This window comes from Meleagris gallopavo, chromosome 13, assembly GCF_905368555.1.
Source record: "Meleagris gallopavo chromosome 13, MGAL_WU_HG_1.1, whole genome shotgun sequence".
NCBI lineage: Eukaryota > Metazoa > Chordata > Aves > Galliformes > Phasianidae > Meleagris > Meleagris gallopavo.
This window is the reverse complement of record NC_139416.1, coordinates 3,008,051-3,035,933: the sequence shown is the minus strand read 5'-3', so window position 1 is coordinate 3,035,933 and position 27,883 is coordinate 3,008,051. Positions and strand designations below refer to the sequence as shown.

General features: G+C 36.6%; 1 protein-coding gene across 1 annotated transcript in view; it reads left to right on the top strand.

Moving 5' to 3' along the window:
- SLC6A2 (solute carrier family 6 member 2) overlaps nt 1–22,740 on the top strand; it is a 59,862-nt gene extending 37,122 nt beyond the window's left edge. Inside the window, exons 6-14 of the mRNA XM_085234873.1 lie at nt 1,351–1,454; nt 3,490–3,614; nt 4,345–4,457; nt 7,297–7,425; nt 9,944–10,043; nt 14,664–14,764; nt 17,655–17,822; nt 19,234–19,305; nt 20,914–22,740. Coding sequence (XP_085090999.1) covers nt 1,351–1,454; nt 3,490–3,614; nt 4,345–4,457; nt 7,297–7,425; nt 9,944–10,043; nt 14,664–14,764; nt 17,655–17,822; nt 19,234–19,305; nt 20,914–20,937 — 936 coding nt within the window. The 3' untranslated portion in view covers nt 20,938–22,740. The remainder of the gene's footprint in view (nt 1–1,350; nt 1,455–3,489; nt 3,615–4,344; nt 4,458–7,296; nt 7,426–9,943; nt 10,044–14,663; nt 14,765–17,654; nt 17,823–19,233; nt 19,306–20,913) is intronic.
- Nucleotides 22,741–27,883: the final 5,143 nt, after the last annotated feature.

Sequence of the window (27,883 nt, the reverse complement as noted above, 5' to 3'; positions counted from 1 at the left end):
TAATCCCTATATGAAATGCAACCACAACTACCTTTCCCCTGGTTCACAGTAAACATCATGGATTGCTCTTCAAAGTAATCATCAACTCTCAATAGCTGTCTCCAAACCAAGAGTTCAATGAGCAGTTTTCAGTCATCAGCAAGCAGTAGTTAAAAGCATCTACAGTGGGAAAACATAGATCACTAGCATAAATGCTCCCCCGTGCATCATGTTGGGATTGGATAAAGCTCCTTTTCTTTAGCTTGGGTCAAATATGAAGGGTTAGCATTAACATCCAGATGGACTGGATGGAGTTCATAAGCATCCTAGATTTATTAGTCTCCCTACTAAATAGATGAATTGGGTCTGATCTCATAGAGAGGGATGAAAATAAAATCTGATGCTTTTTTGTCGTCTCAAGCACTTGGCAGATTTAGCCAAAGATGAAGAGATCTCGTTTTTAGAAATGCTGGGAATTATTCACTCCATTGACTGTTGCCCTTGAGGAATTTAGCTAGAAGGTGTTTATTTAAATAAATATCTCTCTTCAACAACTGTATAAATGAAACCCTCATTTAATCAGTGGAGACTATTTCCAGGTTTCTGATCCAGGAGACCAGCACTGTGGCGTTGTTCCTGACAACAGACAGCTGTCTGCATATCATGTGTGGATAGCATGCTGGAGAATCATTTCAGAAAATGCTAGAGTATTTTAAAAAGTTTTCTCTAGTGGACAATTTTTAAAATGTCTGAGCTGTGTCTAACCTGACATTTAATGAGTATCACAGGAGGAACTCCTTCTCCAAACAGATGGGAAAGAAAGCAGAAAAAAAAACTTGGATGGTTCTGTTCACAGCATTTCACTCTCCAGCATCTGAAGAAAGCAAGGATCATCTAAGGCATAATTACATGCCATGAATAAAGCTCTCTTATGGGAAAGAAAATGACCTGTAATTCCTGACCCAGTAACTATTTTAGGTGTTTGGTTGTGCATTCCAAACTAACTTGGAACAAGAACTAGTGGAAATGCATCCCTGCCAGCCAGGAGAAGAATTCATGTAATCAGTTCAGTACTCATCAAAAGCTCAGAAGTACAGAACGAAGTGGACTCCCCACAGAAGCAGTAGCATGCATGCTCTGCAGGCTTGTCCACTGCGTTAGCCTTTACCATTTCATGCTAAGGGATTTCAGACCCTGCCTGTGCTACACGCTGGGGCTGAGTTCATGGTGCTCAGCAGTGCTTATCATTCCTATGAGCATGAGAATTTATCATTTATGTTCAATACTGGTTGCTTTTTATCATCCTTTCATTTGCCTGATGCATCTTTTAGACTGAACTGACGCTCTGACAATGTTGGTGTCGTTATGCAGGTATGGATTGATGCAGCTACTCAGATATTTTACTCCTTAGGAGCTGGGTTTGGTGTTTTGATTGCATTTGCCAGTTACAATAAGTTTGACAACAACTGTTACAGGTAAGACAAGCTATTCTTTCTTTACTGCTTCAGAGTAATATTCTTTTATTCATTAAATGCATCAGGAATAAATGCTAATCTTCAGTCATCAATGATGGTCGGACTTGTGTAGACGTAGCAACCAACTCAAAACTTGAAACAGTCTTACTGAAATTTTAGCAACAGAAACCTGCCAAGATATCTGCAGCACTGCAAAACAGAATGGGATTAGAGTTAAGACTTTGGACAGCTGTGTAAACTGTGCTTGTGTTTGCCTTTCAAACGTACCATTAAGAGCAACAGCGAACAGAGGATTAAAGCTTACTGGTCCAAGCACTAAAAGCAGAAGGACTCCAATTTCTAGAGTTGTTTTAGTGTTGTGTGATTGTTTTGATATTTTATATTGTGCTCCAATTTAGGAATGTACTTTAAATCAAGTTGGCTTTTAAGTGTTTTGCTGAATCACCGCCATAGAAATCCAACCAAAGCTATTCTGCACCTCCTGAGAACTCCCCACATTTAGTTTTGTTAACATTCCATCTTGGAATGAAAACAAGCATCTTTAAAAAAAAAATCCCGTGCAATATAAATGCAGAAAGAACACTTATTATAAATACATTGTGAACTGACAGATAGCAAAAATTTTTCAGTGAAAGGATCATAGAATCATGGAATGGTCTGGGTTGAAAAGCACCTTAAAGATCACCTAGTTTCCCCTGCCCCCCCTCTGCTGTGGGCAGGTTTGCCAACCATAAGACCAAGGATACAAGAGAACATATAGATTTGAACAAATATAAATGGATTGAAACCTAAAAGCATGGAATATTTTCACTGACTTCAAAGAACTATATACTTAAACCAGGAGTGACTTTAGATCCCCTTATTGTTTACAGTAGGTGATACTAGCAGGTTTGAGAACCCTTCACCTGGAAGGCTAGCCACAACAATCATCCAAATATCATTTATCGTATTCTGCAATTGATTTTGCAATAACCTCACAAGTAGCTTCCTGTATAATAGTTTTTTTTCCTTTTATGTTCTCAGGGATTTTGCTCTGAAATGGAAGAAATACACCTGAAACTATGAAAATACCAGAGACTATATGTGAAATCATATTATTTAGTTCTTAGCTTGCTATATTTGTCCAGTGTTACTTGATAAGACTGGCTTTCACTGTAAGACAAATTGTCTAGTGTTGTCAAAGCATACTAATATCCAGAGGAGAACAAAGTTTGGCATTTGCCACCTATGTTTACAGGTAGCATAACTGGTGAAAGGAAATATTTACTTTCTGCTTATTGAAGCACCATTTGGCATCACTAATGTTCACAGAGATATTCCCTTTATTCTAAAGGTCACGTGCAGCAGGCAGTTGCTTGACTGCCATCCTGCAGGTTAGGGAGGCACCTACATTAGAGACCATGGCCAGACTTTCCTCAAGCTGTGTTTGGAGATAGGGGCTGTTAATACAAAGGAAAACACGTGTGTCTATCATAACACTGTGGCAGATTGAAAAAATGACAGCTTTGCTACAAGAGCCAATTTGGTTTAAAGGTTAAATATTGTACAAATTGATTTAAAAAGTGGTTTGTGGGCTTGTTTTTTAAATGCCTAGCCAGCTTCATAGATGAAGGGATCTCATTACAACAGACAACTATCATTAATCTGAATGGTAGCACAGCTTGCTAAAACTGCACTGGAGTTATCTGAAAATGTTCCTGCATATCTGCTCACATGAATTGCTTCTGACTATTTCAAGCATTCCCTAGTGAGGCTCTCTCAGGCTATTCTTTTCCTATGGTATGGCTACCAGGATGATGAATTTACTCCTTGATATCATAATATAGCTTTACTGATTTTCCTTTTGAGCAGAAGTCAGCGTTAAAACAAATTAGGAACCAGAAGTAGGTCATTTCGTAGCGTAGTATGCTGATATGAGCTTTTGATGTTCATAACAATTGCATAATTGGGAAGAGTCTTGTGAAACTGCTTTGTAACAATCCCCACCTTAATATTGTTTTCATTTCTACTGGGCTATTTTTCTTTCCATCATTAGGGATGCTTTGCTGACTAGTACCATTAACTGTGTCACAAGCTTCATCTCAGGATTTGCAATTTTCTCTATACTGGGCTACATGGCTCATGAGCACAAAGTTAAAATTGAGGATGTAGCCACTGAAGGTAAGAAGTGAATTTTACACTACTTTTAATCCTCCTTTTCACCTACCATTTCCTTGCAAATATGCTTATACTTGTTTCAAACCAGTGTTAAATCTCATGAAAGTGATCTGTGTGAAATTACTTGGAACTAAAACTATATGTAGGTGCCTTGATGAAATGTGAACTGTAAATTGTGTTGATTCATCTCAGCTCTGCTGCATTGAGGTTTCCTAGCACCTTGCCCCTCACAAGTTCAGCAAACAGATTTACCACTGTATAGAATCACAGAGGAATGTTGCTCTTTAATGCTATATGTAAATGTTTCGAGTAGTTCTGGTGAGGTTTGCTGTAGTCTTTTCACTTGTAACAGGTCACCCATGGTTTCATTTCCTACATCTCACTTAACACATCCAAGAATTCTCTTGTCAAAAGCATAATCTGCATCCACAAAGATCTTTTTCTAATATATAACTGAAAAATATCCAGTGAGACTGTGAATGCCATAGAAGATCATTAAAAATGCAAACAGAATGTAATGGATTTTATCTACAAAACTGTGATGAGTAAAATACTAATGTTCTTTGGACATATTTCTTGCATAATTCAAGTTTTTGTTTTTACAGCTACTCAGAATTTGACGTGGACTGATGTAGGAGTCAACTTAGTCATACCTTATCTCATTAAAATGCACACTATTATGAAGCTAAGAGGCATATTTTTGTATTACTTCTCTTTTTCCTTTCCATTTCAGGAGCTGGTTTAGTTTTCATCCTCTATCCAGAGGCAATTTCAACTCTCTCGGGATCTACATTTTGGGCTGTGGTATTCTTCATCATGCTCCTTACTCTTGGAATTGATAGTTCTGTGAGTATTTTTTCCTTCTACCCTTGACCATTCTCCTTTACAGTTATAACAGGAAAAGTATCTACCTTAAACAACCATTTAGTTGCTTTTCAAATAATCACTGTGTACCCTCCTTGAATCTGCTTTCAGTCACAGCCAACATACCAATGGCATTATTCCTTGCAGTATATTTAATTAAAGACTCACAATATTGAAAAGGTTTAGGAAGAGATATAAGTAACTTACAAGCCAGAAAACTCATCATTTCTTTATGACCTTTGAGAAGGGCTGTTCATCAACATTTATTACTATTCCAAGGTATGACCCAACATCACTGCTATGAACAACTACTACTACGAACCTGCAATGGGATTTTGGACTCTGCTTGTAAGATACAAGTTGCAGTAGGGCACTGAGGAGTTTCTAGAAGAGATTTTCACATGTGCTGAATTGCACTCATCTGCTAAAAGCAGTGTCTGATGCTGGTCTGTTTTATTTATTTTTTCCTAAAAGCAGTAATACAGAATTTCCTGTAAATTTAATTAGAATAATTGTGTCAGAATATTTCCGTGGCAGTTTGATTTTATTATCTTACTATATAAATTCTAACTAATATATAATGAAGACTGAGAAATACTGAAACACCTGTTTTCACAGTGAAAAATAAGGAATCACAGAGGAAATAAGAATCAGTAACTAGGAATGACAAAGTATGCTTCACTTTGCAGATAAATTCAGTATTGAGCTCGACTTCCCAGCTGTTGCTCAACACTGAAGGAGTACATTTAACCTTTCTACAATATGATGGCTTATACTGTACCATGATACTCACAATCACAGAAACTTCAGCCTTACAAAAATTACCCCAAAGGCCTGAAATCTATATTCTGACTCAGAAATTTCAGCCCAGATTATATCTAGTTGTGTAGCTTAGTCATTTTTTGTGTAGAATCAAGCGTGAAGGATGGAAAGAAAAAATTCAGGTCAATGGAAAGACATGAATGACCAGCGCAGAACTGAGAGAAGAAAAAGATCCACGTTTAGATCTAAAATAGTTAATTGTGCAACAGTGATAAATTTAAGACAATATCTGGAAACATTTGAGTGACAAAGATAAGGCTTTAGATTGTAGAACACGCTTTTCCTGCAATCACATAAAGCTCTTTCTTGTGAAGTTAAATAAAACACTATGTGCTGTTAAACTGTGGTCAGATTTTACTCTTTCTTTCTAATATATAACTGGAGGAGGAAACAAGGACCAAGGATGCACTTGTTAATGATTTGTTCAGGAGTTTTTTTTAATCACCATTACTGAAGAAAACTCAGATTGTGCTGTATCCTTTATCACGGTCTTTTGAACTCCCTCCCTGATCAAGTACCTTCAGGGGAAAATTAAAAATTTGGAAGATAAGAATCAAAGAATCCAAAAGCTGTAGTTGAATAATTATATACACTTTTATAGGCATATAAACCTGCACTGGCACAGAAATATACAACCATCTGTACAAAAATGGAACTGTCAAAATGTTTAAGCAAAGAGAAATTTGATCTTGCAGGTTTTAGCAAGCAACAATGAAAGGAGAAGAAATGGAACAAATGTTTGCAAACACTTTTTGGAGTATGTATCTAGCTTGGACACGGGAGATTAACAAATGGAATAAACAGTGACACATTAAGAATTGGTCCTTGGCCAAAATAATACAAACAGTCTTTTTCCACTTCAACTTTTCCACTGTCATTATAGCATCAACACAGTAACAATTTCTTAGCACATCAAATAATACCTCCTCTTAACTGCACAAACACTCACTGATGCCCCCAGAGATTAAGAAGCACATACCCACACTAAGTTTTGCAACACTTTTTGTGGACATTAATTATTTTTGAAAAAAAGCTTCACTGTCCCCAGCAACTTGGCTGACTGAAATCATCTGTATGCTAGAGAGACAGCTCTGTTACTATTTGAACCAGAGATGCTGATTTCACCACTTTATTACCAAAAGAATCTTAAGGAAGGCAACGGATTGTGTCAATACATCGTAACTCCTATATTGCACAAAGCACTCCAGGGTTTGCCATGATCTTTTGACATCAGAAAACACACAGCATCCAGCCTCCTCAAAAAATGAAGTATTAAATAAGTGCATCATGACAGGAAACAGGAATTAATTTCCCCATAGCTTCATAGAAGGGGCAGAATTCTTTTCTTAGTGGAAAGAAAATTCACAGCTACCTATATAACGCAGCAATTGCAATGAAAACTTGGAAAGATATTTCCAACATTTAAAAAAAAAAAAAAGCTAATGTTCAGAATTGACTTCTAGGAAACAAAATAATTTTGTATTATCAACAGAAAAATAAGATCAAGCTTCTTATATAGTGAGCCTTCCAGGCCTGTAAACATTTCTGTCTAACTGGATTTGATTAATCAATGGCTAAACTCAGTCTGTGTTGAGTGCCTTTCTCCTGGGTGCTTGTGAACTGTTATCTTTCTCTCTATACAAAAAGTCTCAAGTAATTTAACTTCTCAAGATAAAACTTCTTCCTGAACACTGTTATATGGATACTATTTTTCGCAAAGTAGCATCTTGCTATCTTATTATCCTGGCGAAGAGAGCAAATCGTCAACAGAGAGTATGGGAAATCAAGCCAGCAAGCATGGCACTGGATGTTCAATTCCCTCACTCAGTTCTCTACCTATAGACAATAGATTCTACCTCAGAACACCAGTGATGTACATCTGAAATGTCAGAAATCATACAGTGGTTGGGAATTCATTACACAAGCTATTTACAGTCTTTGATCTGTGCATAGAACTCATTGGTACTGTTTAACTAGAGCTTCTGCCTTCCCTTCCTAGATGGGTGGAATGGAGGCTGTCATCACTGGCCTGGCGGATGATTTCCATATTCTGAAGCAGCATAGAAAGCTCTTCACCTTTGGTGTTTCATTTGGCACTTTCCTTCTTGCGCTTTTTTGCATCACTAATGTAAGTACAACAACAGTTTCCATCACAAGCTACCTCAAAAATAGGGTTAACCTCACCATATGGAAATAGAGAGGTTCAGGTGACTGTAATCTGGTTATAGACAAATTTTAATTCTTAAACAACCTCATGGCCGGAGTATTATTATTAGCCTTACCTACATGATAATTCTCTGCTCTTTTTAGATAAGATTATTAACTATCAACTAGACCTACAAGCCTCTCTTCCAGGGAAACATTTGTGTTCCTAGTGTTATGTGGGGTTTTAAATGGAATTACATTGAGCAATTAGTGTCAATCTGAGGAATTAAGGATTTCAAGTGACCAGTCCATCAGATATTTTATTGGATTTTTTTTTTTTTTTTTTTTAAGCAAATCAGAAGCATTTACTTCACATCAGGCGAGTTTGGAGCAATGATCTCCTTAGCCTCAAGTGTTTCTTAATGTTTCTCAATCTAAACTCTTTTGTTTAACACCATACAAATCATACAGATAGTTTACTGGATGATCAGGATAAGCTATGGTTTTCACCACCATTACTCTGAGTTTTTATTTCTCTTGATTGCTTTGCTTCACTAGGCTTTTGATAATGTACTAGGTTGGATGTCCTTCAGTGAGAGAACCTTCTGATTTTTGCAAAAAAAAAAAAAAAAAAAAGAAAAACATTCAGTAAGCAAGATGTCAAGACTACCGGAAAACAAGTGAGATGTGAGGGCTACAATGAAAACAGATATGCTGAACCTCTCTCCCTTCCTGGAAACAGTCTCCAGATCAATCGTTAGAACTATTGAGATGGCATTAATGCATAACAAAGATCTATTTACACTAAAAAATACCCCAATATTTCCAACCTTATTATATCTGTCCTTTTACTATTGTGCTATTATTGTTACTTGATTGCATCCTAAATTGCAACTGAGAAGAAACTTCTTTTCAGTATAAACTCAGAGGCTGAAAACACAGACAGGTGCCAACAGGTGCAATCCCACTGCCTTCAAGCAGGCTAAAGCAGCTCAAGATGACAATCTGGCTCTAGCTGTCAAATTATGACATCTACTTGGAATTAAGATCTCTCCACCAGATGGAATGCACTAAGCTGCCCAGGCTTGTCCAAATGCAGTGGTGTGCATAACTGAAGACTATTTCTGATGTGTACAAGCTACTGAGAAAAACCCTTGTGATAACATCACATTGTTTGATTTCATCCTCCGAAAATTTGAGGCTGTATCTTCAAAACAGGTTTCTAACAAAACTATTATTCACTTTGCTAAGCTTTGATAGCAAAGGCATTCATTTAGAGCAAGCGTAGAACAAAAACAAGAGGTCAAATTGAAATGCCACTGAATAAACATTTTCTAATACAACAATCAAAGTTCGTTCAGTTTCCCGATATCCCCACAAAATTAAAAACCTAGACAAGGCCTAAGTACTGTTTTCTCTATTGCAAATATGCACAGCTGTTCTGGAAAACCATGAAAAAATAAAACTGATTGAAAGCACAGATTAAAGATCCAGAGATCTCCATAGTACAAAATTTATACCATTGGGAAAAACAGAGAATTATACTTTTGTTCTTCTCAATTCTGAACAGGTGTAGGCAAGTTAAATTTGATTGTGAAAGAAGGACTTTAACAAAAATATACCGTGAAATGAAAATTTTCAGTAGTTTATATTTGACAAAGTATATTCAGTTGAATACTGAATCCTGTTGAAACAAGTAAACATACCATGCTTTCCCATTCCTCTTTAGCTCAACTTCCATAAAATGAGCTGTAATTTGCACAAATTTGTACCAGTTTGTAGATCAAGAGAAAAAGTTGTCAAATTGCAGCTTCAAAATTAAAAATAAAATCAATGGAATAAGAGTTCAGTAACTGCCATTGCAGTTCTTGGCCACAAGCCACTGAAGATCCAAAACATTCTGCATACAGGAAGATGAGCTAGGCTGCTCTCCCCACTTGGGAGGAAGCTTGCCAATGGAATTGCAAGGAAATCACAGGGCTCAAAGCTGCTCCCACAGGCTTAGCATGCAACTGCTCCCTTCACAGGTATTCTGGAAAAGAGATATCAATCTAACACAGTAGATTCACTGGACGACAGCCCTTGGGAACAAAGTGAGCAATAATACCTTGTGGAAACTCTTGCAGCATTCCATTCCTGCCCATAGTTTTGGAAGCTTTTCATTAGGGGCTTAGATAGTCCCGGTCTTACAAACTGCTGAGCATTCCCTCGAATTCCACTCAAATGCCACAAGAAATGCAGCGTTGAGCACACACTCATGCTGTAATCATGCTGTACGAGGCTTCTCTTTCAACAAGAACACAGGCGAAAGGGCAGTTCATTAAGAGGGTTTCAAGTCTGATTTCACTATGCTGTATGTACATATGCACCCATGTCTGTACTCAAATGCTTGGGCTAAGAGATTTTAAGTAGAGCAGATTTCTGTTAACTTGTTACTGAAGTACTGAAATGACTCCACTTGTAACTTTGGTTTATTGCATCTTTTAACTCCCCCATGCTAGGGTGGAATTTATGTGCTCACACTTCTGGATACATTTGCAGCTGGGACTTCAATATTGTTTGCTGTTTTAATGGAGGCGATTGGAGTTTCCTGGTTTTATGGTAAGAAATTAATTTTACTGTCAGCAGCACTGTAAATATTTTGGAAATGTCATGTAGAGGAGCCCCTCCTTCTTTGGACGGGTAAGAGAAATACATTCAGTAATGCAGTATTAATCACAGACTTGTCATGAGCTTAATAATCCATCTAAGACTGAAAATCTTGTATCATACCTAAGTCAACTTATTTCAGCAGTCCAAACTATCAGCTATAGATAAAATTTCTTGCTGCTAGATTGAGTTTCCTAAACTGTTATTTTTCCTCCTTTTTTCTACTCAGTGAAGTCTCTATTGAACTAGCTGCCCTGATTCCTAGTAAGGTTGTTCTAGACCTGAAAGTCATACTTATTTCTACTCAGAGACAATGCTTATAGTTAATATGACTCAGATCTCAGCATGATCATCCTTACTGCCATTTACCTCCCTCAGCTACTGATCTATCCCACCTATACTACACCACCATATTCTTCTAGTCATTGTCTTACAATTAAAAGCTGTTGACGTGTGTATTAAGCATTCATGTCTAAAGCTGTTCAACTAAAGCTTAAAAGCTTTTTCTTCAGTGAAAGTACTGACTTTGTCACCCAGTATCACTGTGGAGCTAGCAGTTCTTATACTGTTCTCTCAAAATACACGAGGACACAAGCCACTGTTTTTGTCCGTATAAAAAGAGCTGAATGCAGAAGAGTTAACTTAGCTTGGAAGAAGACACATGACAATATTGTTAGATTAGTAAAAGCAAGTTATTATCTGCCACTCTCAAACTAGGATTTATTGTGTTTTACAATAGCTAGGCTTTGGATGTGATTCCCAGGCTAAACCAAGCTTAGCCAGGCTTGTGTAAACATTGCAACTTCTGCCCTTCATCATCTTTTCCCTTCTCCCTCCTGCCTCCCCTATAATCAAGAAAGCATCTATTCCTTTGTCTTAAGCAGCTGACAGATACTTTTACTGACACAATATGACCTGTTGCTTTATAACAAAGAACTCTTTGCAGCCCCAGGTCCTGTTTGAAAGACTTCGACTGATTAAATCTGGCATGGCCTCATCCACCTCTTTTTCCTGATAGACCCCAGTTGCCTTAATGACCCAGCAGAACATTAAGCCAGCCTGAAGGCAAGCACTGACATTTTGGCAGAGATAAAAACGTGGAAAATCTTACATTAAGTTCAAATTATTACTATGCTCACTTCCTGTGAAATTTCTTGCAAAATACACCTGAATGCATTAGTGAGAAGGGAAAGCAAGTTTGTTTTAATATAATGAATGTGTTAGTTGTAACTGTTACCATTTTTCCTCTTGTGCAATCCTGATATCCTGATCCTGAATAGATTCTAAACTAATTCAAAATTCCTTTTTTCTTACTACTTTCTTATTCCAGTGTAAGTTCACTTGATTTTTTTAATTCATTTAAATCAAATACATGATGTTCAAGGCATTATTACTAATATTTACCTTTCAAATGAAAAATAATAACCCAGGCTTATGAAAGAAAACTACATAGGAATACAACAAGACAGAAGCAGTAAATGCAACATAGAATAAATGCTTGTAAGGCTCTGATCAGCTGTCGAAAGTATTTCACCACTTTCTGGAAACATGCCAATAAAATATTTCAGCTCTGGCCACTGAAAAATTTCACCTCAGAGCCAAGGACCTGCTCAAGAGCTTCTGTGCAATTCACCTTCCTTTGCTTGTACAGCAAAATGACTTACAGAGGTCTGTCGTGGCCACTGCAGAAGGCATTGGCAATGTGTCGACTTTCATTCTCTCTGTACTCTGATCTCCACATCATCAATGAGAAAAAAAGAATGCTGTCCCATTCTAGGAGGATAATTTGCATTTATAGCCAAATCTGTTTCCCACCTTCTTGCTCATCGTTCTTTTTCCATGTTGATTCCATTGGCAATACAATATGACATACATAGAGAGCAGGTCAAATTTTCTGTACTGTTTAACAGAAGGTTGCAGTAGAGACATTCCAAGCAACTGCAAAGTTTATTAGTTCAAAAATAACACTTACATTCCCTTTGGATTTAGTGTATTTAGTCATGGGGCTGGTCATAGACTATATGTATATCTTTCTTGTTTTTCACTGGAAAAATCAAGGAGATTATTTTCATACCTCACACCAGTTCTCTGGCAACTAATCTGGAGTTTTGTTTGCAGTATCAGTTTCCTCTTGTGGCTGAAGGAGTCACTCATAGTTTATCCTTCTGAGTTATCCTACGAAATCACAAAACAACTGGAAATGAGCAAGCCCTATAGATAGATAAAGCTATTTTCCACCTCACAGGTTGGTTCTTAGAATCATTTGAAGACCTATGATATTGAAAAAGCACACTGTTGAAAAAGCAGCCTGAGAATAGGGCCTACTTATACCCCACATTCAGTAAACATTGGACAGAAAATACTGTTTGAACTGTGAGTACATCTGTCTGGAATCTAAAAAAAAATTATTCATAGGTTATCTAGTCCTAGTACTTGACCTTCTATTCAACAATAAATTTCAACTCTTAGTATCTGGAGCAGTTGAAATTCAGTCACTTTAAAGTTCACAGAAGGCACTGCAAATAGAATCAGATTGAGTTCAAAAAGCATTTGTAGATCCTTTCTTAAATTTGACTACTTTGCTTCACCTGTATGTAATACTGGGAGGCAGTGGAGGAGGAGGTTCACAATGAGACAGAAGTTCAAGAGTCCAGACCTTACAAATAAATATCCCTGGCTCCAAGTGAAGGGAATACTTGAGCTGCCCTCATTATTTAAGAAACACTACTAAACTGGTCCACACAAAGAGAAACTATTATTACAGCAAACAACACATTATCAAATGAAGAGCCACTCACAAAAAGCCTGTTCTATTTCTACAGTGCTAAAGTGTTTATACATATAATTTATAACACTTAATGTAAATCTGTAAAGGAATTAGGAAGCTCTGAGTGAAATGTCTTTACTTCCTTCCTGAGGACACATCAGTTCCACAACAGTAAGTAACTTAGGGTAGCAAACTTGTTTTTTACTTTGTCCTGAGTAGAATGAACTACTTCAATGTGAATTGCCTGTCTAGATGGTGTTTCTGAATGACTCTACAAGGTCATGTGATCTTCCTTTCTGTGTTGGCTGCAGGAGATTTTCTACTGCAGCTATGTACATTGTACTCATATTTGTTCAAAAAAGGGCTTCCCTTTACCATTGTTACAGCTGTTAATGCTCAGACTGTCAGAAGTACTAAGTACACACATATATACCAGCAGACATCAGAATTCTCAGACTATATGGATTCAAGAAAAAATAAAGACTGAAAAGCTGCACTTGGCAGCTCTTCTCCCCTCTGGCCAGTACATCACAGTTGCTGAAAATGTTATTTTGGTGACTCTGTTTCCCTACATTTGTGATGCAGTGAATCCCACTACAGGTAAATACACAGTTGTGAATGGAGAGGTATTACAGATTTTTGCTGGCAAGTCTTGTACACTATTTCATAAATGCTAAATATACTGAGTCCTACACAGAGATAATATCAAGAGCTGCTGGTTTATTTTGTACAGATTTACACTGAATAGAAGAAGCACCTGTCCACTTCCTTGGAAAGGTGATAAAAATGAAATGACATTTGTCATTACATAATTAAAATTCTGTGGTATTTAATGAAACACTGAAAAGTTAGTAAAGCATGCCACTAACCAGAATTAATACAACTTCCTTTGAAAAATTATGAATCATACAAATCTACTTCAATATCAGAAAGCAGTTTGTGTAATATGTATACTCACAATACTGAATAATTAGGTTACAACAGTCCACCACTATTACAAAAAATATATGAAGTCCATAAATCAAGGCCAGATGTTTGTTAAGCTTATCTTTCCAATGGTAATGCTATTTGTAGCAGACTAAGTGCTCACAGGTACTTAATTCTTGGATAAAAGTAGGCCGCTCTGAAAGTAATGCCTCCTATTTATTTCCATAGAAACTACAACAGATACAAAAAGCACAATAGCGTTACTTGATAGAGCAAGTTCTCAGCTAAGAAACACTATTTTTCAATATAGTCACCACCGTAGCCAGTTTGCATGGTTGAGCTGATCAAGACAATCTTCATTTTATGGTGGTAAAGCTATACATGGCCACCCAGAAAATGGCTTATCCTTTATGTTGCAGTCATCACTGCTGAAATGCACACCATCCACTGGTTGTTCTCCATAAACCTTCAGCAAGTGTTGATGAATGTCAATGGGGACCATTTTTTCTACACAGAAGAATTCAATGACACACTTTCATTTCCTTCCAGACGCCATTCTGTCAGAGTGTCCCTCTGCTGCCATCTGTCACACAGCAACAAGAAGTAACAGAATACTGGCAGGAAGGTTCAACCTCTTCTGCCATACCACCATCATCTGCTGTGATGTTATGGGCCAACATAATAAACTAGGGGGCATTAGTTTCAGAGCAGTCCTCATAATAATATCAAGGATGCATCTATTCATTGAAAATAGATCAATTTAGTCTTGTACTTTTCTTTTATTTGGAAGTCTTTCTAAAATAAGATTGGTATTTTGGGATAGGCCAGCATCTCATCAGTTTAGATTAATGTCACTCTGATGTCCACATTCCTTCTAGGTGTAGATAGATTCAGTGAAGATATCCAACAAATGATGGGCTTCAAGCCAGGCCTCTACTGGAGACTGTGCTGGAAGTTTGTTAGCCCTGCTTTTCTGTTGGTAAGTGTTGATCGTTATTTCATTATCAAATAACTGCCAGCATGCCTTTCTTAGAATATCCAATAGTTATTCAATCCAAGGTGGTTCTTTTATGCCTGACATTCTCAGGGTGAATACAAGTTGTTCCAATTTAATTACTTCTTCCCCTCAATGGCATAGGTTGTATTTTGTACATAACACTTTGCTTGTTAAGGAGAAGCTAATTGTGGCTATGGTCATCTGCTCCCTCACTTCTTCAAGATTAAGCAGGTTTTCTTATAGAATACTAAAAACACAGTAGAAGCAGTGTGCTCCCAGCATCTATGGACAATAAAAATATTTCTCTGTTGCAAAAATAAACTAGCCAGGGATAAGAGATTTTACTAGGGCAAAAGACTGAGCATATGCAATGTAGCTGAAGTCAACAATGTTGAACTTCCCTTACTACTAAAGCTTCGCATAATTTTATTTCCTAATGATAGCAAAGTGCATTAGAATGTTCAGGTTCATCACCCCACCCCATTCTCATTTCAGCGACTATGGATTTCAGTTTAAAACTGCAACCTCCTGTAGCTGACCTCATCTTTGAAGCAGGATTAATAGGGTAATCTCAAGAAAGTTCAATGCAGAAGGCCTCAAAACTGTATAAAATTTTTAGTGAAATACAAAAATAAAACCTTAGTGAAGTGACACTGTTTTACACCAAATCAAATCAGACTGTTTTTTGGAAGGCACCAATTTTAAAATGTTAAGGAAAATATTAAAACAAATTCAGACATAATTAAAGCAACTATTGTCAGCCTTCCTTAATTCCAGTAATAAGATGTTTTGCAGACTCTCCCTGGGGTTCTGTGGTTACTGAAACCACGTTCAATCTGCTTTTCCATAATCTGGCTCTGTTGCTTATTACTGTGCATTTGATCTTCAGTGCCAAGGCTCACTCATTCTGATTTTATTAGATATGTCAAATCTAACTTTTAAATTAAACTCTCTGTCTTTCCAAAAAGAGATGCACTGGGCAGCAAGTTTCTTTCCAGACACTCAGGTTGACCAGGATTGCAGATCTTTTTCTTAAAGACAGATAACGCAGCCTTTGCCTCCATGTGTTGAATCACCATAGACATGACTGTATATACTCATTTTCCCATCTTGACACCTGGCTACTGCAAATCTTTCAGTCCTCCAGAAATGAAGTATCATACCAACAGCTTAAAGCCATCTACTAGTGATTAGGTATAGCAGTTCAGGAAGATGAAAACATATCAGAAGTTTTTACTACTAGATTTCACTTCTCTCTTTTCTCAAGTGTATATTACATATACCACTTCTTAAGACAGATCAGAGCAACATGCTCAGAAACACTGATTAAAAATCTCTGCGTTTGTAATACATCTATTAGAGCACATCTTCCACTGGTAATTTATTTTATTGGAGGGCATCAAGATTCCCACATGGGGGGATAAGACCTTAGAATAAGTTATATGCAATTATACTCATTAATTATGTTGAGCAGATGTATTAATTATACCTTGTAAACCACTTGATCTGTAATGAAACAGTTGTGCTTTTCATTTAGGAAAAAAAATATCCTAAAGTGTCATTATATCATTTCTTTGCTCTGTGTAAAGTTTAGATTCAGAACATAACCAGTTTTGTGTTGCGATCATCTGCCACATGTATTTGTAAATCAAAACTTCAGGGTGAATAGCATGGAAATTTGACCTTGCTATGATTTTAGGAGACTATTAATTGCATAAAAGCTTTGTATTCTTAGAGCACTGTTATACAAGTTTACAAAAAAAAAAAAACCAAAAACAATATATACAGTTCATAATAAATTGGAGAAGACTATAAAATCGTAAAACTGCAGTATAATTATTCCTTTAACAATTCCACATTTGCCTACCACAACTTGTCCTTGTTTGTGACAGGTAATGTGCTACAACAGTTTCTAACAATAAATACAGTTCTCCCTAATAAAGGCAAGTTGGGGTCATCCAGATAACTGGTGTGTGGAAACGTCTCCTCAAAGCATTTTCTTCATAAAAACTGCTACTGCGTACATCATAGCAAGGAAATCTCATAAGGAAATGAGCATTTGTCCAATAACTTTATACTGGTGGTTTAACTCTTATACTCCTTGCATAGCCTTTTAAATCTTAGGTTCAAAATTCTACAGTTTGAAACTGGAGATGGAAGAGAACGTGCAGGCCCAATAAACCAAATCAAGGAACTCTGTGTATTACACAATCCATATGGATTTAACAAGAAAATAAAATGAAGGAAATAGGGTGGTATCTTAGTCTTTCCTTCCCAGCCCTGGTATTGGATGGGGTAGCAGCATGAAGAAAGAAAAAAAAAAAAAACAAAAAACAAATGAGAATTAAAAAAAAAAAAAAAGCAAACAAACAAAAACATAAAAATCAAACAGCTTTGCCTTCGAGGCCTTAAGGCTGTACGACATTTCCCTCACTAAATGAATTGTGCTGGAATTTACATCATGATTCTCACTGGAAAACAGGTATAAAAACTCTTAAGAAAATGAAACCTCTGGGAAACAGGAAAAACGAGAAATCCTGAAGAGGTTTTTCTTAATTAAAGATTTTTGGGTTTATTCCTTTAACACTAGTTTAAGTGAGGCCATAGTAGACAACAACCTGATCCTCCCCCTAAAAGATCCAGTAGTCAGTGTCCAAAGTAGCTGAAACGAACTGTTAATCCCAGCAAACACAGCGAGAACTTCAGCAGCGTAAGCAGTTAGAGGCACAAAATAAATAGGATGAAGGTAAATGTTGAAGCCAAGTTTAAATACTCCTTAGGGCGCTTGCCTAATCAAACACACAAAAATCTGTTTTCCACCAAGTTTCTTCATGTCTCAAAGCAATGGTTGATTTTATTTTTTCTCCCCTAGTTTGTTGTAATAGTCAGCATAATAAACTTCAAACCTCTGACCTATGATGACTACACCTTCCCTCTCTGGGCAAATCGCATTGGCTGGGGAATAGCTTTATCTTCAATGATACTTGTGCCTGCCTATATTATCTATAAATTTATGAATGTGCGTGGGACCTTTAAAGAAGTAAGTGAAATGCTAATAAAATGTCATTAAATGTTGCTCTGAAATGAAATGGCTGGATCTAATGTGACAGTTTGTTTCTCTTGTTCCCCAAACTTATTAGTTACGAGTGACCTTTTGGATTCAGTTTCTGATGCACTGGGGGTTTTGAGGATTACTGCATCTTTTCCCTGTTTCTAGATAGAAATTTTCTTTATAGAAAGCATAATTTTTTTAAACTGATTTTTTATAATGTAATTAACCTGATTGATGAGAAAAAGTATTCCTCATTAACAAAAAAAATGTACAAACTACTATTTTTGTTCTAAGTTATAGTCTTCACATAGTTACAAACTAAACCATGTCCAAGGTATCTCTTTATGCTGTGGTAGTGTTATAAACCATTGTATGCAAATATAGTTAACTCGGACCTCTCCTATCATAGACTCTACATCAGTCCCTAAACACAAATCTACATGCTGGGAAGGCAAGATGCATCCTCAAAATAGCTGCACGTTCAGGATTGCCACTGATCACGTAATAAGCATCCAGCAATAACAGTAATAATGCTTTACTGGATCAGAGCAATAGATTCCACTTTGCCCAGAATTTTGTCTTTAACAGCAGCCACTTAGTATTCTAATTTCTGTCACATATGTTCCCTTATCCTCTCTTTATTGGAGTTGCTTCTATCTTTTGCCAGGGATTGAACTCATCTTGATCTTTTTATTGTTTTCAACGTTGATACCAGAATGCTTGGAGGGGAAAAAAAAAAAAACAAAAAACTATATCCAGACCAAGGTGCTGAAACAGACCCAGAAATGAAGAAGCACTTCTAAATCCTATACTAAAAGGCATTGCTTATTGTATCATTATCTAGCCTCTTCTGTACTTCAGTAAATGAGCCAGGGTACTCGGCAGCAGGATCTTCCACTGTGTAAACCCACTTAAGCCATAACATCTATGCTGCATGAACTGAATAGAGCAAAAGCTGAAGGAGTAAAAATTTGTGACCATCTTATTAAAAGCAGTGGTATAATAGAAAGACACTTAATTAAAGAAATACTAATTTTAATGTTTTTCCTAACAGTACAAAGTTTAACAAAATGCAGCCTTAATAGTGTGAGTTCCAGGGACATAAATCCTGTGGTACCAGCTTGTTCCTGGTGTTCTTTTCCATATGCACTTGCTAAATATTTGGACTCAGTATTTGCATAAACTTTCTACTCTGTCTTATATTAAATGCTAATATCAGGGGGCTTACAGGAAGCTTGATCTCTCAGTGACTAAGTTAAAGACACATGATGCAGTGATATTAAACATTTAAGTTACGGCTTTAAATAAAGTTCATACTTTCCCATTATAGGTTGGGGTTTACAGACATAATCCCACTTCATATGGCTGACTTTTTTCTCTTCTTTTCTCTCTGGTTTAGAGACTAGCTTACTGCATCACACCTGAAAATGAACACCAGCTCGTGGCCCAAGGAAATGTCAGGCAGTTTAAGGTTTGTACTCCTTTCAGTGTGCTTTGTCTACTGATACCAACTCCTTCATGCCTTAAGCAGCAACTACAGGTCTGCATCAGCCTCCTCATAGCAAATGTCCTCAGATCTGCGGTCTTTTATTTCTGCCAGCATGATGAGATGCAGGAGGCTCAGTTCTCTGTGCACCTATTGCTGTTTGGAGGTTTTTAGCATCCTCCTTCCACTCCATAAGGAAATAGCTAAGCAGAATTGATAATGTTACAGATCACTTCAATCCAGTATTCTAGGTCATATCTGAGTACAGCAAGATCTCACCAGAAGATGAATATATTATCAGACTATAACATATAATTGAATAGGTCACATTCTCTTCCCTGCAATCTAAAATCAGATTTTCTAATCTCCATCAGAGATTATCAGAGAATAGGGTAAAAAAGCAATCAACGTCCACTATCAGTACACAGACCTAACAGCCACAACAAAATAATGGTCTAAACTACATGGAATGGATTGCCCACAGGTCTACGTTTGATTGAAAACACTGCTGGACACTTCTTAAGCAGTCATGAAATACATCCTATATTTCCAAATACTGCTTTCCTTTTAGTAAATAAAATGACCTTATTGAAATATAGTTCTTTTCATAGAAGATAAAAAGGATGCAAATATGAAACTTGTTACTGTTACCAGCATTCACGTTGGACCACTTTCTGGCTTCAAAGTTGAAAGCAACTACAATTATGCACACTACCTCAAAACATGACCCAGATATTATAGTGGGGTTTGTACACTGATACTGAAAAAAGAAATCTGCTTTTTGCCTGCTCTGAAAAAAATTGAAAAAAAAAAATACTGTTTGAAGTCTATTTTTTAATTTCAGAAAAAAAAAAGAACCCAAGTGTAGATTCACAGAGTACAGAAAAAGCAAAAAAAAAAAAAAAAAGCCCTAAATTTCCTGTTTTGTGAGCACTGTGTATATGATGTGGCCAAGATTTGCAGTAACACAGCACCTCTTCATTCCTTCTCATTCCTCCATTCCTGCCCTCAGTTATTCAAAGATTTTTTACATTTCAGCTGTAATAACATCATTTTTATACAGTCAGATGTTCCTATATGAATAGGGATATAGGTAGTGATTGCTACACTATGCTTCTGACTCTAATTACTAAGTCTGTAATGGCAAAAAGGAAGCAAACAGGTTTTGCTTAAATTAGAAAAATATATTTTGAAGCAAATCCTTAGTTATCCCTCAAAGTATGTCAAAGACCAGGGCATGTTATATTAACTTGTTGGCACCTTCACTATACAGCTAGGAATATGTTTTGTTGCTGAAGTGTTAGCCTTGTCGTTTGCATAACACCGACCAACCAAAAAGTACAAAAGTTTTCTTCACATCAGCATTCAGCAGGTCTGAATTTTCAAAGCAAGCTGAAAGCTTATCCCATTTATCCCAATTTAACAGTTCTTAAATTCAGCACGTTTCTTAGTGCTGACAGGAATCCACAGAAACCTATCAGTAGATTTAAGATTTCTTTGTGATTCTATATTTGTCAACAACTTACTTAAAATATCTTTGACTAGCATCACTTGAATCAATGTTATTAAACAATCACTTATGTTCCCTTGCAGCTTCAACACTGGCTAACAATATGACAACCAACAGGTTGAGGGGAAAAAAACCAAAACAATATGTTAAAGCTAAACTGGGAATACAGAAAAGTCAAGTTCAAAGCTCCCTCAATGATGCTTGGACCAGGCTGGCTCAGAGCTTACCTACTGACTCTTTGAGGGAAGACATCTGCTCTCTGTTCTCAATGCCTCCCTTCTATTACTTGGCTTCAAATGATCTTTAAAGACTCCGTTTATTTTTTCTTGTATCTTTTGGTGCCATGAGATCCCTACGTGACCAAAACTTGTGAGTTTCACTATTAGCAGAAGTGGAGGAGGGGGAAGTAGAGGAAAAAAAGCAATCACCGTACATTAAATGCTCTATTATCATGAAGAAGCAAATTCAACTTTTCTGACAGTAATAATTACTTCAGATACTCATGCCACGACCTGATTTAAACCAAGAACTGAATGTTTTTAGATCTAAGAAAGGGTACATCTCAATTGTGAGGAAAGAGCAACTTTACCTATGTATTAATGTCATTAGCTTTCTTGCCATGCTATCCTTTGGGATATGAGTTTGCATCCTTCTGAAATGAAGACTCAGTACTTCATTTTCAGTGGTTTGTTATTAATTTCTTCTCTTGGTGAAGAAGGTTGTCTTTACTGTGTATGTCTGTGCCATTTTCTATCCATTTAATCCTACAGGCTGAGAAGTAGCAGGAACAGAACCCTTGTTGAAGCTACTAAGTACAGAATCCAGTTTAATACCACACTTAGTGAAAATATATTATGACAACAATTAAATGGCTTTATCATATGATCCATACTTTACTGACTTTTTCAGTTAATTGTAAAACATTTCATACAAATAGTCATACATTCAACTTTTTGTTTTACTTTGTGTCAAATAAAGTACCACATATAAAATACATAGAAAGAGATAATGAGTTTTAGAATTATTTGAATCTACCCAGAAGCACCAAAATACCAAACTTCAGTTTTATTCTTCTATTGTAAGCCAAGTATTATTATTGTTATACTCTTACTGTGTTCACCTACCAAAACATAGCAAGATTGTACTGAACAACTTAGAAGGATAAGTCTATTCCTGCTCTTCTCTGGTAGCATTATGCAACCTAAAAGATACAGAATAAACTCTGCGTTTGGGTGCTGTTCTCATTCTGTGGCACATACCACTGTAGCATTTTCCCAGTGATCAGTAGATGTGGTTGCTCAGTTACTTCCTGCAGTTATTTATTACTCGATAAGCTTTTTCAGAAGCTGTAGCTTCTCAACTGAATCCAGCCTGGAGTTTACCTCTGGACCTTACCTCTCTTTTTTTTTTTTTTTTTTTTTCCCCCCCCTCTGTATATTCAGTTCAGCTTCTTTTCTTTAAATGTATGTAGTTCTTCATTTTAAAGAGATTGCTTTAAAGGATGGAGCTTTTTTTTTTTTTTTTTTTTTAAATTTATAAAGCAATTGCTGGGGGTTTCTGTGTATTTTTTCCTTACCTATTTTTAAAATATTCCAATTTAAAAGCCCCAAGCGATTTTAGCTTTTTTTATTTAGCTTTGATTTTTCTTCAAAATAACAGTAAGAAAACTTCTTTCCTTATTCATCCTTTTCCTCCAACAGAATCGATACTTTGGAAAGAATCGAGCATGATCTCTTTTTCTTAAAGAGATTGTGTGACAAAGCAGAGGTTTTATTTAAATATGGCTTTGAATCCAAAGGATACTGTCTACTACGTATAAAGGCAGACATTTTCTGGCCCAGCTGATGGCCAATAGTGGCTTAAACCATGTTATTAAATATATTTCAGTAATAAAGGAGTTTCAAAAGGTTGCTGTTCTAGTTCTGTAATTACCTGAAAGTCTATACAATGAAAGTGTTGATTGCTCCAAAAAAACAGGGGAAAAGGAAAAAAAAAATACAACCCACCACTTCACCAGCTTTACAGGTAATCCCTTTTTTATTGTTTGTGAAACTACAGGGAGATCTTTTAATTGTTATAAAGCTTACTTTTCAATACAGCTGCTTCAGTTATTAGATCTGCAAGGGTCAGAAATCTTCTAACAAAGTTACCAAGTTTTGAAACTCCTGGAGGACTCTTTAATGTGGAGCTTTAACAGCTAGTCACATTATTTATGGTTTTGTTCATGTCTGTGAATGCTAACAACCTGCACCAATGCTCACTTGTAAGTCACTCACACATAAAATGTTGTTTCATCACCACTCAGCTCTGAAATAGGTCAAATTTATTTAACAGAGAGTGAAATTAGCTGCATCCAGTATTTCAGGGTTTGACTGCATTTTAAATATCAACTTCCAAGGTAATGATCCACTTCGTTATTTTTATTGCTGCTATTGTTGAACTTCTTAAGTTTACTGTAATACTTAGAGCACTTAGAGGACTCCATTGTACCATTGCCACCTCATTCTGAAGTTTGACAGACAAAGCTTATCATCTAAACAAAAAACAGGGAAATCACAGAGAGTAAGAAATCTATTACCCGGAATAGCACTAATGAAAAAGATAGTTCATGATGCATTGCACAGCTCGGCATCAAGTTCAAGATTTTGTCCAGAGAAAGTCTCTCCAAAATGACAGCTTCTGTCCTAGAGATGGAGAACAACGTTCTTGATTCCCATAGAATAAGATGCTCAACTACCTCATGCTTCCTTGATGATAAATGATGCCATTAGAAACAAACTAATATCTCTTCAAGTAACAAAAAAGCTTTAAGAAGACTGGGTATATAAAAACAGGCAAAGCTCTGGTACTCAGCTTCTTTCAGACTCCAGCTTTGAGCTCCCTAATACATTTTCTATACTGAAAATATCAAATGCCACTAAGATACTCATTTTCATTTAGTTCAGCCACTATCAGTAAGATCCCCCAGTTGGGTTCTTATTAACCAGGTAGTTATTCACCTGCAAGTCTTCCACCAAGGAAGTCCTGGATTTCCAGCCAAGCAGTAGCTCACCATTTCCCCATCTACTGTGGGAGCAGACCCACTCTGGGGACTGGTTCTCTCCCAAATATCCCCATTCAATGACAAGTTACACAGATGAAGTAAACAGCCCACTTCCAAAAAATAAAGTTTTGGTTGCAAGCTCATTCAAAATGCAATGTCATCAACAGTTGGCTGTTTTGGTAGCAAGCCCATAGGGAAAATTGAGTGAAGCACATGAATAGATAGTTCAACAGTTCTAGAAAAACATAGTCTTGAAAGCTTTGTTTTAATCCAATAAAGGCGGCAGCTGTCATACATCAGCATCTCATTTCTGACCAACCCTGCTTTCCTCCCTGTCACTGAAAAAGACCTGCCTGAAACTCACATTGTTTTACCAAGTCTTAAAGTTAACTAATGCCAAAGGAAGTTCCTCCATTTTACCTTGTACTTCTGCTGTCATCCAGCAGGATAATCTCTCATGCAGTTGTTACTTTTCTGTAGTTAAAATACTAAAACTCCAGGGTTTTAGATTCTAGTAGAAAGATGGTAGGTCCTTCATGGGCAACATAAAGCAATAGTTGTATTTTGTGTTTGGTCTTTGAACCAAAGCTTTTTTAGTCAGTCTTTTTTGTGTTCTCTCATGTGCTGATGCATACACTCTGGCAACACTTGAAAGATATCTTACCATACTGAGGGGTTTTGCAGGAAATCCAGGATCAAACATAATATTTTAAATATAGAACATAGGAGGAGAAATACTTGGCTATTACTATTGTACATGTTCCCTAACTGCACGTGCAACATATGTTGTATGTAATTTTCCCAGAGGAAGTTCCCTATAATCGGCCATTTCTTCCTAGCAAAATAACTTTTAAACGCTATTATTAAATAAGTCAAGCTCAAACATCTTGTGTATATACACACTCTCCTAGTCTATTGTTTTGACATGAATTAAGTTTACTTTGGACTGTTAGGTTGTAAGAGGAGGGCACGTAGAAAGTCATTTTTCTTTTAATGCCTATTTTACAGTTCTTACGATTAATACAATAGTCATTAAGATGCTTGCTTTTTTTGGAGCTGGTAGCTTTTATTCTTGTCCTGGATTGATTCTGCTAAGTTTCATGAGGCATTGGCAAACAATCTCTTTCCTAACATCCAAATTTAAACCATAAATCAGGGACTTTAAAAGAGATGAGACTTACAAATGTCTTATTTGCTTTGTCCAGTTAAGGTACCCAGACATAAACAGCTATCACAGCTCCAATAACAGCATATAGTCTATCTGAATGAATTATGTCTGCATTTTGAACCCCTCAGAACAGTAAAATATATCTATTCTAATACATTTTATTTTCTCATGGGCTAAGAATATTCAATGTCCACGGGTTAGCTGATGTGCCAGAACTTGATCTCCCTGCATTAAACCACGATGTTTCAGGTTCATACCATGAAAAACACATTTGGCTGAGGTATCAGCATACAGTTATTTTAGAAACACTTGCAGATGCTTTCTTCAGAAAGAAAATGTGTCACCAAGTTTCAGAGAGGCTCAGAGAAGGAAAAGGTTGCATCTTAAAGATTTATTTCAAATGTTTCTGCTCTATGGAAAAGGTTTCCTTTTGTTCAACCATTTCAGTCCTTCTGACAGACTGGAATCGGAGAAAACACCAAGCACTTGCTTCCCTCTACTCTATGTTCTTGATTTTTGCCAGCCATCAGACAAGGGTGCTCAAAATGACCAAGTAAGCATGCACATGTTCTTTATTTGTGATTAAAAATACAATTGCTTGGTTTTGACTGCTTAAGTTTACCCAGGGAACGACAAGACCTGTACGCCACGTCACATGTTGCTACTTAGACAAAATATTTCATGTTTTCACATTGCTCATAACAAAAATTACAGAAGTCCAGGAGCTGGTGATTTGTGCAGCAGTACTGTACGCTGCCTGAGAACAAATTTAGACATCTACATATATCAGATATTGACCACTATCAAGACAGATGTGTCAACCAGCAGATAAATATCACCAGCTGCTTTTTATGGCAGAATTTGATCACTTTTCCTTTGCCATCTAAAACCTGAATATATTCATCCACTCTACAGCTCCCCTAGCAAAAGCACACAGAAATTGAAGTAACAAAAAAATCACTACTCAGCAGAACTGTTCTTTGAAGGATGTCTAGACACCTTGATGTAAGTGCTGAGCAATGGTTGGAGACAGATGGAGTCGGAGAACAAGCAGGAAGGCTGAAGTCAGAGCCTAGCCTTCATTCAGAGGAACCATTCTTGTACTGCCAGTTGTATGTTGAGGGCAGTGGGTGTTTCTGTGCCTAAGCACTGACAGGAAGATTGAGCCACCTGTGTGTTATGCTTTCCTCCTTTCTAAGTGTTTTTTTTTGTTTTTTTGTGTTTTTTTTTTTTTTAATGACATGTTGGACAACAGTTGCTTAATTTCTTTAATGAGGGTAGCAGAATAATTTCAGCAAGCTAAGAAAATCACTAAGCCTTAAGCTGGCTCTCCTAAAGGTGTCATGTTGTTTCTTGGTCACTGTCAGAGTGACCTGTATTTGTAATCAGTTACATTGCACTCTCTGAACCTATCTGCAGGACTTAACTTGTATGTGCTATGGGTAATATTAGTTGTTAAGGGAGTATCTCCAAAAAGTATATTTTGAAAATAACTTCTAATAGGCCTAGTGAAGATTTGCCTTACAGATAAAAGCTTTATAGTAAGCATTTACTTCGTTTACACCAATGTTTTTTCTTAATTTTTAATGCCTTTTTATAGCAGTGACTAGACTTTACCTTGGATAAGAGTACCTCTGTATAGGAAATATTTTAATATTTTTACAAGTTTTTTTTTTTAATTTTAATAAAATATAAACATACATTGTAAGGCAAGAAATTCAGCATTAGTGTGACGAGGTTATCACACAGGACCTCTCTCTCCATTATAAGGTTTTGTAATTAAGCAGTCTAGTTTAACAGCACCTTGGCCTTTGAGTATAAATGTTAACATGTGGTAAAAGAATAAAAAAAATTATCTACAGCTAATGCACATTGTAGCACAATATTCTCCACTGTTGCCTTACTTTCATAAGAGAGATTTATATAGTTTTTAATTTATATTCTTAAAAAACAAAAAAGGCAACCTTTAGCTGCAATTTTGTTTTGTTAGAAGACGTAACATTAAACGAGTATCAAATAGATCTACTTCCAAAGCAAGAGATTACAATGCAGTTTTTAGGAATAAATTCTCATCGGAGTTCAGAACTTGCCACTTGTAAAAATATTCTCCAAAGTGCCCCAGTGACCAAAAGTGTCATAACAGCCATAATGTTTCCATGTCTGATTCAGTGCAATCTGCAGGTCCATTTTCCCCCTCACCCCTCCCCCTCTCCTTTGTTGTGGGTTTTTTTGTTTGTTTTAATCTTTGATTATTTGGGGGAAATGGCATTCTACTTTATTTTTTTAAGGGAGACACATGTCCTTGTGTGTAACTAGAAATACCTACATTTCTTATAAATATGAATATGGATGTGCGTGTTGTATGCTGGTTAACTATACTTAAAATGCTGACAAAGATGGTGAATGTTAAATATTTGTCCTCATTCTTCTGTCTTTCTGTGGTCAGTGTAAATAAGACCTGTTTTAAGCTGTGCATTAATGTAACAGATTATTCCAATATTGTGTATAGAATTAAGTAAAAAATATCTGACAAATATGCACATAAAGAATATAAAGAAAAGTCTTATGTACTAAGAATTTACTTATAGCAGTCAATTAAAAGCTGAAATGAAAACTGTGCTCGTTGTCACTACTATTCCCAGCATTATACCTGGCAGGCCCTGCTGTGCTGCTCCAGCCAAAGCTCCCTGCTGGCAGCTGGACCTCAGTTCTGCAGTGACTCCCCTGGCAATGGGAGGCTGCCCTCCCAGGAGCCCAGTATCCCTGTGCCAAGGGCTTCCACAAGCCAGCCCTGAGCTGCCACTACAGACCAGCAGTAATCTAGAACTAGAAGCCCAAAAGC